The 15,052-nt window shown below is 48.0% G+C and overlaps 1 protein-coding gene across 1 annotated transcript in view; it reads left to right on the top strand.

Annotated features, from left to right (window-relative positions):
• LOC134983389 (gastrula zinc finger protein XlCGF26.1-like) overlaps positions 1-5,580 on the top strand; it is a 40,878-nt gene extending 35,298 nt beyond the window's left edge. Inside the window, exon 3 of the mRNA XM_063949088.1 lies at positions 1,982-5,580. Within this exon, the coding sequence (XP_063805158.1) occupies positions 1,982-3,228 (1,247 nt within the window). The 3' untranslated portion in view covers positions 3,229-5,580. The remainder of the gene's footprint in view (positions 1-1,981) is intronic.
• The last annotated feature ends 9,472 nt before the right edge of the window (positions 5,581-15,052 follow it).

Genomic DNA, 15,052 nt, shown 5'->3' with positions numbered 1-15,052 from the left:
GCTTATCTGTGGTCGAGACGCACATGTGACACGCTCGCTCACAGCTTAACGCTTGGTGTCGAGCACGCTATAGGCGGCTGACTACCGTAATGCTACGCTACCAGCGTAGCGGACGCTCGTGACCACGAGGGGAACACGAGCGGCGCAGACACTCACGGGATGATACTCCGTAAACCTTGTATGCAACACATTAAATGATTGAGTTCGTACTGTAAACCTTACTACTAAAATACTGTAGTGATATAACGCTGCTTAACCTTGTTAATACAAAAGCTGCTTGAGCGATTGAGACGCTCCGATTACCCTCTGCAATGTAATAAACACACAATACCTTGCTAAGGTTCCAACACCTTTACTAACAATATCTAGCTATGTAAAAAGGGGAAAACAGTTAACAGTTCATACACTACATACTAACATCAATATCTAAGCAGAATAACTACACATAAATATACAATAGCGACACAATCGCAAACAATAACATACAATGAGAGAGAGAGAGAACGTGGCAAAATACGGTCAGTGATTTAAGAATGGTCACAGAGAATAACTTACACACACTGGGGAATGATCGCTGCGCAGTCCTGGTACCAGCTCCTGGTTAGTCAATGATGAAAACCGTTGTAGAGAGAAGACTGAGCTGGCCAGGCTGGCTGTTCTTATATACACTGCGTACAGTACACTACAAAGGGACCTATAATCTCATTGTTCATTGGACACAGGAATGTCTCCTCGCATCATAACAAAAGGTCATAGGTTAGTTTGAACAGGTGGGCTGTGACTATATCGAACTGCTCAGGTGGGAGGGAATCTCAGGATTCCCGCCGCATGGATAATGAACCGCAAATATAGTAAATGTCCAGAAACTACTAATAGACATAACTATACGCAGGAGCGATTAATCTTTACCTAACCAGCACCGGATTGTTTCTAATAAATTGTTCTTTAGTTAGGTACCAAACACCACTGCTCAAACCCTATCTGACCCTTCGTATCATACAAAGAGGAATTCCTCTGTCCAGCAACCAGTTACAATAAACAAACTTACAGTTATTATTAAGGGGAACATTATCTATAAAACATACTATTTGGATTTACTATGTAACGATTGAATCGCCCGCCAGACGCACACAAACTCTACCATAAATGCACATACCACGCGCCTGAGCGCACGCCTGTGGAGGCGCTGTCACGCAACTGCGAATATGCGCACGCACGGGAGAGAATGTGCACGTGCAGCGGGCAAGTGCATGGGGTGAATATATGGCAACGTGTAGCGTGATATTTTTCAACTTTGACAGGAGATAGTGGCTCAGACCCCGCAGTGCGGACACTACCCCCTAAGTCCCACGAAGCAGGGGAGCTGTTGCCAGCAGACTCCCTGTGCCTAACTTACTCTTAGAAAACAATAAAACTAAAGAAGCTCTAGGAGCTCCCCTAGTCGTGACCGGCTCCTCTGGACACATTTTCTAACCGGAGTCTGGTAGGAGGGGCATAGAGGGAGGAGCCAGCCCACACTGTTAAGCTCTTAAAGTGCCATTGGCTCCTGGTGGACCCGTCTACACCCCATGGTACTAATATGGACCCCAGCATCCTCTAGGACGTAAGAAAAATTATTGTTCATCTAGAATCTCCAATTCATACGATATGTTCCCCATCCATTGTTTTACATTGGTGCTGACATAGGACTTGGCGAGTGACTATATCTCCATATATACTTCATGGTTAGTTACCAGTACAAGAGAGAGATATATCTAAGTCTTATTATAATATTACATTTGTTATTGTGAGTGTTCTCAGGAGGGTGGACACAATGATAGTCTGAGACACAATATTATAAAGCCTTCATTAAAAGTTATGTTTTATTATACACACACATTTACAATTAAGTGTCCCAGAGAGTCGTCTTCTCCTATTGTTTACAAGATTAATATTGTTACAGAAAATGTCACATTTCCATAATGTATTTTATTTCCAGCAGATGGACACACAAGCAGGAATATCTCAGTAGGACATCTAATGTTATCCCCGGATTGTGACATAAAAGATAATGACAGTAGACAGGATTCTCCAGGAGATAACCCCATTACCCCAATTTTACATCCAGCTCTATCAGGTGATCCCCCTGATCCTGGGAAATGTTCTCCTGATCACTCTGATATTGGTGCATCTGTTACAGCTCTGACAGTAGATACAGTGTTTCCATGTTCTATAGATGCCAAATGTTTTACACAGAACACAAAGCTTATTACTCGTCATACAGGTAAGGCAGGTGAGAAACCATTTCCATGTTCTGAGTGTGGGAAATGTTTTACATACAAATCACATATTGTTAGACATCAGCTAAGTCACACAGGTGAGAGGCCATTTCCTTGTTCTGAGTGTGGAAAATGTTTTTCACGGAAATCAGATCTCATTACACATAAGCGAAGTCACACAGGTATATCTCAGTTTCCATGTTCTGAGTGTGGGAAATATTTTGCACTCAAATCAGATCTTATTACACATCAGCAAAGACACACAGGTGAGAGGCCATTTCCATGTTCTGAGTGTGGAAAATGTTTTACCTGGAAATCACAACTTGTTATACATCAGCGAAGTCACACAGGTGAGAGGCCATTTCCATGTTCTGAGTGTGGGAAATGTTTTGCACTCAAATCAGGTCTTGTTAGACATAACAAAAGTCACATAGGTGAGAAGCCATTTTCTTGCTCTGAGTGCGGGAAATGTTTTATCCGGAAATCACAACTTGTTACACATCAGCGAAGTCACACAGGTGAGATGTCATTTGCATGTTCTGAGTGTGGGAAATGTTTTGCACTCAAATCAGATCTTGTTAGACATAACAGAAGTCACACAGGTGAGAAGCCATTTTCTTGCTCTGAGTGTAGGAAATGTTTTATCCGGAAATCACAACTTGTTATACATCAGAGAAGTCACACAGGTGAGAGGCCATTTCCATGTTCTGAGTGTGGGAAATGTTTTGCATGCAAATCAGATCTTGTTATACATCAGAGAAGTCACACAGGTGAGAAACCATTTTCTTGCACTGAATGTGGGAAATGTTTTGCACAAAAATCACAACTTGTTACACATCAGCGAAATCACACAGGTGAGAAGCCATTTTCTTGCTCTGAGTGCCGGAAATGTTTTATCCGGAAATCACAACTTGTTACACATCAGCGAAGTCACACAGGTGAGAAGCCAGTTCCATGTTCTGAGAAATAAATCAGCTCTTGTTGCATGCAATAGACCACTCAGGTGAGGAACCATTTCAGTATTCTGGAGTATACTACTTAGTGCCATGCATTGTTCTTCAAGGTTCTTATCCTATCTCCTATGCTTTTTGCAATATACATGCTACCACTGCTATGTCGATGACCTGTCTCTTGCTCCAGGTACTGAGAACCCAGTACCAATCCTAAATGGTTGTCTAGCTGAGCTCCAGGTGTGGGTTATGCCAGTTGGCTGTGACTCAGTCCTGGTGAAACAGGTCCATATAATAGAAGCTCACCAACAAAGGGCAGGGCTACAACTCAGCTTTGTTACCAACCAGACTTACGCTTGGGGGTTCAGAGTTACAAAATGCTGATCATGTGCAGAATCTTGGTGTCCTGGATGGTGGAGTGACATTTAGACACCAGGTATCAGCCACAATCAGATCCTCATCTGAGGAACATAGCCAGACTCCAGCACTTTATTCCCTCAGAAGATCTACCTACAGTAATACATGCACTTGTATCATCACGCATAGACTACTGCAATGGCCTCTACCTGGGTCTCCCAGCAATAGAATTGCACCGGTTGTAGCTTGTACAGAATGCAGCAGCCAGGCTGTTACCTATCCAGCCCGTTCCTGCCACGTAACACCCATTCTCTGCTTCCTTCACCGGCTGCCTGTAAGATGGTGACTCTGGGCCTAATTCAGGTTGGACTACAGTGTGTGATCCAAATGGAATTATTCAGAAAAAGTTGTGGATGCATGCGCAGCGACCATCCTGCACATGCGTCTGCATTCTCTATGGGGGGGCTGCAGACAATGCGATTACTTCTTGTTAATCAGGCAGAGGCGGTCACGGGGTGGGGGTAATGCTCCATTTCCAGGGAGAAGATGGAGCATTGCAAGTGTGGTGCGGCGAGAAAGGGAGGTGGACAAACAGGGGTGAGATCACGGTGGCATCACACGCAGCCATCGCAATCAAGAAGAATGCGGTAGGGATCCTGCGGGCACAGCTAAGCTGGCAAGATGCTTCACTAATTTCTAAGATGAAGCAGAAATTGTGAAGCGATCGTAATTTCTGCTTCATCAAGGGGCAAGGTGCCGGCCAGCATACTGGGCGGCCTTGCCTTGCGATGGACGGCCCCCTGCACGCTAGAAAAAGGATTGCTAATTAGCATCTGCTATCCTTACTGACTTACAGAATCTTACTGACTCTCCCAGCCCTACATGACCAGGGTCCATGTATCAGAAGCAGCTTCTGCCTCCTTACTGACTTACAGTAGGCCTCTATTACATAATCTTACTGACTCTCCCAGCCCTACATGACCAGGGTCCATGTACCAGAAGCAGGTTCTGCCTCCTTACTGACTTACTGTAGGCCCCTATTACACAATCTTACTGACTCTCCCAGCCCTACATGACCAGGGTCCATGTACCAGAAGCAGCTTCTGCCTCCTTACTGACTTACTGTAGGACCCTATTACATAATCTTACTGACTCTCCCAGCCCTACATGACCAGGATCCATGTACCAGAAGCAGCTTCTGCCTCCTTACTGTAGGCACCTTATTACATAATCTTACTGACTCTCCCAGCCCTACATGACCAGGGTCCATGTACCAGAAGCAGCTTCTGCCTCCTTACTGGCTTACTGTAGGCCCCTATTACATAATCTTACTGACTCTCCCAGCCCTACATGACCAGGGTCCATGTACCATAAGCAGCTTCTGCCTCCTTACTGACTTACTGTAGGCCCCCTATTACACAATCTTACTGACTCTCCCAGCCCTACATGACCAGGGTCCATGTACCAGAAGCAGCTTCTGCCTCCTTACTGACTTACTGTAGGCCCCTATTACATAATCTTACTGACTCTCCCAGCCCTACATGACCAGGGTCCATGTACCAGAAGCAGCTTCTGCCTCCTTACTGACTTACTGTAGGCACCCTATTACAGAATCTTACTGACTCTCCCAGCCCTACATGACCAGGGTCCATGTTCCAGAAGCAGCTTCTGCCTCCTTACTGACTTACTGTAGGCCCTGTTACACAATCTTACTGACTCTCCCAGCCCTACACGACCAGGGTCCATGTACCAGAAGCAGCTTCTGCCTCCTTACTGACTTACTGTAGGCCCCTATTACACAATCTTACTGACTCTCCCAGCCCTACATGACCAGGGTCCATGTATCAGAAGCAGCTTCTGCCTCCTTACTGACTTACAGTAGGCCTCTATTACATAATCTTACTGACTCTCCCAGCCCTACATGACCAGGGTCCATGTACCAGAAGCAGGTTCTGCCTCCTTACTGACTTACTGTAGGCCCCTATTACACAATCTTACTGACTCTCCCAGCCCTACATGACCAGGGTCCATGTACCAGAAGCAGCTTCTGCCTCCTTACTGACTTACTGTAGGCCCCTATTACATAATCTTACTGACTCTCCCAGCCCTACATGACCAGGGTCCATGTACCAGAAGCAGCTTCTGCCTCCTTACTGACTTACTGTAGGCCCCTATTACAGAATCTTACTGACTCCCAGCCCTACATGACCAGGGTCCATGTACCAGAAGCAGCTTCTGCCTCCTTACTGACTTACTGTAGGCCCCTATTACATAATCTTACTGACTCTCCCAGCCCTACATGACCAGGGTCCATGTACCAGAAGCAGCTTCTGCCTCCTTACTGACTTACAGTAGGCCCCTATTACATAATCTTACTGACTCCCAGCCCTACATGACCAGGGTCCAAGTACCAGAAGCAGCTTCTGCCTTCTTACTGACTTACTGTAGGCCTCTATTACATAAGCTTACTGACTCTCCCAGCCCTACATGACCAGGGTCCATGTACCAAAAGCAGCTTCTGCCTCCTTACTGACTTACTGTAGGCACCCTATTACATAATCTTACTGACTCTCCCAGCCCTACATGACCAGGGTCCATGTACCAGAAGCAGCTTCTGCCTCCTTACTGACTTACTGTAGGCCCCTATTACACAATCTTACTGACTCTCCCAGCCCTACATGACCAGGGTCCATGTATCAGAAGCAGCTTCTGCCTCCTTACTGACTTACTGTAGGCCTCTATTACATAATCTTACTGACTCTCCCAGCCCTACATGACCAGGGTCCATGTATCAGAAGCAGCATCTGCCTCCTTACTGACTTACAGTAGGCCTCTATTACATAATCTTACTGACTCTCCCAGCCCTACATGACCAGGGTCCATGTACCAGAAGCAGGTTCTGCCTCCTTACTGACTTACTGTAGGCCCCTATTACACAATCTTACTGACTCTCCCAGCCCTACATGACCAGGGTCCATGTACCAGAAGCAGCTTCTGCCTCCTTACTGACTTACTGTAGGCCCCTATTACATAATCTTACTGACTCTCCCAGCCCTACATGACCAGGGTCCATGTACCAGAAGCAGCTTCTGCCTCCTTACTGACTTACTGTAGGCCCCTATTACAGAATCTTACTGACTCCCAGCCCTACATGACCAGGGTCCATGTACCAGAAGCAGCTTCTGCCTCCTTACTGACTTACTGTAGGCCCCTATTACATAATCTTACTGACTCTCCCAGCCCTACATGACCAGGGTCCATGTACCAGAAGCAGCTTCTGCCTCCTTACTGACTTACAGTAGGCCCCTATTACATAATCTTACTGACTCCCAGCCCTACATGACCAGGGTCCATGTATCAGAAGCAGCTTCTGCCTCCTTACTGACTTACAGTAGGCCTCTATTACATAATCTTACTGACTCTCCCAGCCCTACATGACCAGGGTCCATGTATCAGAAGCAGCTTCTGCCTCCTTACTGACTTACAGTAGGCCTCTATTACATAATCTTACTGACTCTCCCAGCCCTACATGACCAGGGTCCATGTACCAGAAGCAGGTTCTGCCTCCTTACTGACTTACTGTAGGCCCCTATTACACAATCTTACTGACTCTCCCAGCCCTACATGACCAGGGTCCATGTACCAGAAGCAGCTTCTGCCTCCTTACTGACTTACTGTAGGCCCCTATTACATAATCTTACTGACTCTCCCAGCCCTACATGACCAGGGTCCATGTACCAGAAGCAGCTTCTGCCTCCTTACTGACTTACTGTAGGCCCCTATTACAGAATCTTACTGACTCCCAGCCCTACATGACCAGGGTCCATGTACCAGAAGCAGCTTCTGCCTCCTTACTGACTTACTGTAGGCCCCTATTACATAATCTTACTGACTCTCCCAGCCCTACATGACCAGGGTCCATGTACCAGAAGCAGCTTCTGCCTCCTTACTGACTTACAGTAGGCCCCTATTACATAATCTTACTGACTCCCAGCCCTACATGACCAGGGTCCAAGTACCAGAAGCAGCTTCTGCCTTCTTACTGACTTACTGTAGGCCTCTATTACATAAGCTTACTGACTCTCCCAGCCCTACATGACCAGGGTCCATGTACCAAAAGCAGCTTCTGCCTCCTTACTGACTTACTGTAGGCACCCTATTACATAATCTTACTGACTCTCCCAGCCCTACATGACCAGGGTCCATGTACCAGAAGCAGCTTCTGCCTCCTTACTGTAGGCACCAATTACATAATCTTACTGACTCCCAGCCCTACATGACCAGGGTCCATATACCAGAAGCAGCTTCTGCCTCCTTACTGACTTACTGTAGGCACCCTATTACATAATCTTACTGACTCTCCCAGCCCTACATGACCAGGGTCCATGTACCAGAAGCAGCTTCTGCCTCCTTACTGACTTACTGTAGGCACCCTATTACACAATCTTACTGACTCTCCCAGCCCTACATGACCAGGGTCCATGTACCAGAAGCAGCTTCTGTCTCCTTACTGACTTACTGTAGGACCCTATTACATAATCTTACTGACTCTCCCAGCCCTACATGACCAGGATCCATGTACCAGAAGCAGCTTCTGCCTCCTTACAGTAGGCACCTTATTACATAATCTTACTGACTCTCCCAGCCCTACATGACCAGGGTCCATGTACCAGAAGCAGCTTCTGCCTCCTTACTGACTTACTGTAGGCACCCTATTACATAATCTTACTGACTCTCCCAGCCCTACATGACCAGGGTCCATGTACCAGAAGCAGCTTCTGCCTCCTTACTGACTTACTGTAGGCACCTATTACATAATCTTACTGACTCCCAGCCCTACATGACCAGGGTCCATATACCAGAAGCAGCTTCTGCCTCCTTACTGACTTACTGTAGGCACCCTATTACATAATCTTACTGACTCTCCCAGCCCTACATGACCAGGGTCCATGTACCAGAAGCATCTTCTGCCTCCTTAATGACTTACTGTAGGCACCCTATTACACAATCTTACTGACTCTCCCAGCCCTACATGACCAGGGTCCATGTACCAGAAGCAGCTTCTGTCTCCTTACTGACTTACTGTAGGACCCTATTACATAATCTTACTGACTCTCCCAGCCCTACATGACCAGGATCCATGTACCAGAAGCAGCTTCTGCCTCCTTACTGTAGGCACCTTATTACATAATCTTACTGACTCTCCCAGCCCTACATGACCAGGGTCCATGTACCAGAAGCAGCTTCTGCCTCCTTACTGACTTACTGTAGGCCCCTATTACAGAATCTTACTGACTCTCCCAGCCCTACATGACCAGGGTCCATGTACCAGAAGCAGCATCTGCCTCCTTACTGACTTACTGTAGGCACCCTATTACAGAATCTTACTGACTCACCCAGCCCTACGTGACCAGGATCCATGTACCAGAAGCAGCTTCTGCCTCCTTACTGACTTACTGTAGGCCCCTATTACATAATCTTACTGACTCTCCCAGCCCTACATGACCAGGGTCCATGTACCAGAAGCAGCTTCTGCCTCCTTACTGACTTACTGTTGGCTCCTATTACAGAATCTTACTGACTCTCCCAGCCCTACATGACCAGGGTCCATGTACCAGAAGCAGCTTCTGCCTCCTTACTGACTTACGGTTGGCTCCTATTACAGAATCTTACTGACTCTCCCAGCCCTACATGATCAGGGTCCATGTACCAGAAGCAGCTTCTGCCTCCTTACTGACTTACTGTAGGCCCCTATTACATAATGTTACTGACTCTCCCAGCCCTACATGACCAGGGTCCATGTACCAGAAGCAGCTTCTGCCTCCTTACTGACTTACTGTAGGCCCCTATTACATAATCTTACTGACTCTCCCAGCCCTACATGACCAGGGTCCATGTACCAGAAGCAGCTTCTGCCTCCTTACTGACTTACTGTAGGCCCCTATTGCATAATCTTACTGACTCTCCCAGCCCTACATGACCAGGGTCCATGTACCAGAAGCAGCATCTGCCTCCTTACTGACTTACTGTAGGCCCCTATTACATAATCTTACTGACTCTCCCAGCCCTACATGACCAGGGTCCATGTACCAGAAGCAGCTTCTGCCTCCTTACTGACTTACTGTAGGCCCCTATTACATAATCTTACTGACTCTCCCAGCCCTACATGACCAGGGTCCATGTACCAGAAGCAGCTTCTGCCTCCTTACTGACTTACTGTAGGCCCCTATTACATAATCTTACTGACTCTCCCAGCCCTACATGACCAGGGTCCATGTACCAGAAGCAGCTTCTGCCTCCTAACTGACTTACTGTAGGCCCCTATTACATAATGTTACTGACTCTCCCAGCCCTACATGACCAGGGTCCATGTACCAGAAGCAGCTTCTGCCTCCTTACTGACTTACTGTAGGCCCCTATTACATAATCTTACTGACTCTCCCAGCCCTACATGACCAGGGTCCATGTACCAGAAGCAGGTTCTGCCTCCTTACTGACTTACTGTAGGCCCCTATTACACAATCTTACTGACTCTCCCAGCCCTACATGACCAGGGTCCATGTACCAGAAGCAGCTTCTGCCTCCTTACTGACTTACTGTAGGCCCCTATTACATAATCTTACTGACTCTCCCAGCCCTACATGACCAGGGTCCATGTACCAGAAGCAGCTTCTGCCTCCTTACTGACTTACTGTAGGCCCCTATTACAGAATCTTACTGACTCCCAGCCCTACATGACCAGGGTCCATGTACCAGAAGCAGCTTCTGCCTCCTTACTGACTTACTGTAGGCCCCTATTACATAATCTTACTGACTCTCCCAGCCCTACATGACCAGGGTCCATGTACCAGAAGCAGCTTCTGCCTCCTTACTGACTTACAGTAGGCCCCTATTACATAATCTTACTGACTCCCAGCCCTACATGACCAGGGTCCAAGTACCAGAAGCAGCTTCTGCCTTCTTACTGACTTACTGTAGGCCTCTATTACATAAGCTTACTGACTCTCCCAGCCCTACATGACCAGGGTCCATGTACCAAAAGCAGCTTCTGCCTCCTTACTGACTTACTGTAGGCACCCTATTACATAATCTTACTGACTCTCCCAGCCCTACATGACCAGGGTCCATGTACCAGAAGCAGCTTCTGCCTCCTTACTGTAGGCACCAATTACATAATCTTACTGACTCCCAGCCCTACATGACCAGGGTCCATATACCAGAAGCAGCTTCTGCCTCCTTACTGACTTACTGTAGGCACCCTATTACATAATCTTACTGACTCTCCCAGCCCTACATGACCAGGGTCCATGTACCAGAAGCAGCTTCTGCCTCCTTACTGACTTACTGTAGGCACCCTATTACACAATCTTACTGACTCTCCCAGCCCTACATGACCAGGGTCCATGTACCAGAAGCAGCTTCTGTCTCCTTACTGACTTACTGTAGGACCCTATTACATAATCTTACTGACTCTCCCAGCCCTACATGACCAGGATCCATGTACCAGAAGCAGCTTCTGCCTCCTTACAGTAGGCACCTTATTACATAATCTTACTGACTCTCCCAGCCCTACATGACCAGGGTCCATGTACCAGAAGCAGCTTCTGCCTCCTTACTGACTTACTGTAGGCACCCTATTACATAATCTTACTGACTCTCCCAGCCCTACATGACCAGGGTCCATGTACCAGAAGCAGCTTCTGCCTCCTTACTGACTTACTGTAGGCACCTATTACATAATCTTACTGACTCCCAGCCCTACATGACCAGGGTCCATCTACCAGAAGCAGCTTCTGCCTCCTTACTGACTTACTGTAGGCACCCTATTACATAATCTTACTGACTCTCCCAGCCCTACATGACCAGGGTCCATGTACCAGAAGCATCTTCTGCCTCCTTAATGACTTACTGTAGGCACCCTATTACACAATCTTACTGACTCTCCCAGCCCTACATGACCAGGGTCCATGTACCAGAAGCAGCTTCTGTCTCCTTACTGACTTACTGTAGGACCCTATTACATAATCTTACTGACTCTCCCAGCCCTACATGACCAGGATCCATGTACCAGAAGCAGCTTCTGCCTCCTTACTGTAGGCACCTTATTACATAATCTTACTGACTCTCCCAGCCCTACATGACCAGGGTCCATGTACCAGAAGCAGCTTCTGCCTTCTTACTGACTTACTGTAGGCCCCTATTACAGAATCTTACTGACTCTCCCAGCCCTACATGACCAGGGTCCATGTACCAGAAGCAGCATCTGCCTCCTTACTGACTTACTGTAGGCACCCTATTACAGAATCTTACTGACTCACCCAGCCCTACGTGACCAGGATCCATGTACCAGAAGCAGCTTCTGCCTCCTTACTGACTTACTGTAGGCCCCTATTACATAATCTTACTGACTCTCCCAGCCCTACATGACCAGGGTCCATGTACCAGAAGCAGCTTCTGCCTCCTTACTGACTTACTGTTGGCTCCTATTACAGAATCTTACTGACTCTCCCAGCCCTACATGACCAGGGTCCATGTACCAGAAGCAGCTTCTGCCTCCTTACTGACTTACGGTTGGCTCCTATTACAGAATCTTACTGACTCTCCCAGCCCTACATGATCAGGGTCCATGTACCAGAAGCAGCTTCTGCCTCCTTACTGACTTACTGTAGGCCCCTATTACATAATGTTACTGACTCTCCCAGCCCTACATGACCAGGGTCCATGTACCAGAAGCAGCTTCTGCCTCCTTACTGACTTACTGTAGGCCCCCATTACATAATCTTACTGACTCTCTCAGCCCTACATGACCAGGGTCCATGTACCAGAAGCAGCTTCTGCCTCCTTACTGACTTACTGTAGGCCCCTATTGCATAATCTTACTGACTCTCCCAGCCCTACATGACCAGGGTCCATGTACCAGAAGCAGCATCTGCCTCCTTACTGACTTACTGTAGGCCCCTATTACATAATCTTACTGACTCTCCCAGCCCTACATGACCAGGGTCCATGTACCAGAAGCAGCTTCTGCCTCCTTACTGACTTACTGTAGGCCCCTATTACATAATCTTACTGACTCTCCCAGCCCTACATGACCAGGGTCCATGTACCAGAAGCAGCTTCTGCCTCCTTACTGACTTACTGTAGGCCCCTATTACATAATCTTACTGACTCTCCCAGCCCTACATGACCAGGGTCCATGTACCAGAAGCAGCTTCTGCCTCCTAACTGACTTACTGTAGGCCCCTATTACATAATGTTACTGACTCTCCCAGCCCTACATGACCAGGGTCCATGTACCAGAAGCAGCTTCTGCCTCCTTACTGACTTACTGTAGGCCCCTATTACATAATCTTACTGACTCTCCCAGCCCTACATGACCAGGGTCCATGTACCAGAAGCAGCTTCTGCCTCCTTATTGACTTACTGTAGGCCCCTATTACATAATCTTACTGACTCTCCCAGCCCTACATGACCAGGGTCCATGTACCAGAAGCAGCTTCTGCCTCCTTACTGACTTACTGTAGGCTCCTATTACATAATCTTACTGACTCTCCCAGCCCTACATGACCAGGGTCCATGTACCAGAAGCAGCTTCTGCCTCCTTACTGTCTTACTGTAGGCCCCTATTACATAATCTTACTGACTCTCCCAGCCCTACATGACCAGGGTCCATGTACCAGAAGCAGCTTCTGCCTCCTTACTGAGTTACTGTAGTCCCCTATTACATAATCTTACTGACTCTCCCAGCCCTACATGACCAGGGTCCATGTACCAGAAGCAGCTTCTGCCTCCTTACTGAGTTACTGTAGTCCCCTATTACATAATCTTACTGACTCTCCCAGCCCTACATGACCAGGGTCCATGTACCAGAAGCAGCTTCTGCCTCCTTACTGAGTTACTGTAGTCCCCTATTACATAATCTTACTGACTCTCCCAGCCCTACATGACCAGGGTCCATGTACCAAAAGCAGCTTCTGCCTCCTTACTGACTTACTGTAGGCCCCTATTACATAATCTTACTGACTCTCCCAGCCCTACATGACCAGGGTCCATGTACCAGAAGCAGCTTCTGCCTCCTTACTGACTTACTGTAGTCCCCTATTACACAATCTTACTGACTCTCCCAGCCCTACATGACCAGGGTCCATGTACCAGAAGCAGCTTCTGCCTCCTTACTGACTTACTGTAGACCCCTATTACATAATCTTACTGACTCTCCCAGCCCTACATGACCAGGGTCCATGGTACCAGAAGCAGCTTCTGCCTCCTTACTGACTTACTGTAGGCCCCTATTACATAATCTTACTGACTCTCCCAGCCCTACATGACCAGGGTCCATGTACCAGAAGCAGCTTCTGTCTCCTTACTGACTTACTGTAGGACCCTATTACAGAATCTTACTGACTCTCCCAGCCCTACATGACCAGGGTCCATGTACCAGAAGCAGCTTCTGCCTCCTTACTGACTTACTGTAGGCCCCTATTACATAATCTTACTGACTCTCCCAGCCCTACATGACCAGGGTCCATGTACCAGAAGCAGCTTCTGCCTCCTTACTGACTTACTGTAGGCCCCTATTACATAATCTTACTGACTCTCCCAGCCCTACATGACCAGGGTCCATGTACCAGAAGCAGCTTCTGCCTCCTTACTGACTTATTGTAGTCCCCTATTACATAATCTTACTGACTCTCCCAGCCCTACATGACCAGGGTCCATGTACCAGAAGCAGCTTCTGTCTCCTTACTGACTTACTGTAGGACCCTATTACAGAATCTTACTGACTCTCCCAGCCCTACATGACCAGGGTCCATGTACCAGAAGCAGCTTCTGCCTCCTTACTGACTTACTGTAGGCCCCTATTACATAATCTTACTGACTTTCCCAGCCCTACATGACCAGGATCCATGTACCAGAAGCAGCTTCTGCCTCCTTACTGCCCTGGTTACTTCCATCTGTTGATAAAGAGCTGTTAGTAGTACCATAAATCCCCAACTAGTGCATAGATGTCAGGGGGAGACAGGTGGGTGGCAGTGGGGAGAGTCATGGCGGTGGCAGTAGTGGGGGAGAGATGGTGGGTGGCAGTAGTGTAAAGAGAGGGTGGTGGCAGTAGTGCAGGGAGACATGGTGGGTGGCAGTAGTGGAAGGAGACGGCTGGGGGCAGTGGGGGGACACAGGGTGGTGGCAGTAGTGGGGGGAGACTGGGCAGTGTCAATGAAGGGAGACGGAGAGGGTGTCAGTAGTGGAAGGAGATAGGGCGGTGGCAGTAGTGGGGGAAGCCAGGGTGGGCGTTAGTAGTGGAGGGAGACAGGGCAGGTGACAGTAGTGGGGGGTAGATGGTGAATGGCAGTAGTGGGGGGAGCCAGGGTGGGTGGCAGTATTGGAGGGAGACAGGGCAGATTGAATGGCCGCAGTACAGTACCAGGGGCTGCTGGAAGCAGTAAAGAGGTGTATGGGTCCCGCACAGAACCAGTTGATAATTAGACT

The sequence above is a fragment of the Pseudophryne corroboree genome (assembly GCF_028390025.1).
Source record: "Pseudophryne corroboree isolate aPseCor3 chromosome 3 unlocalized genomic scaffold, aPseCor3.hap2 SUPER_3_unloc_14, whole genome shotgun sequence".
Lineage (NCBI taxonomy): Eukaryota > Metazoa > Chordata > Amphibia > Anura > Myobatrachidae > Pseudophryne > Pseudophryne corroboree.
The sequence above is the reverse complement of the archived record's forward strand: the minus strand, read 5'-3'. Positions and strand labels throughout refer to the sequence as shown.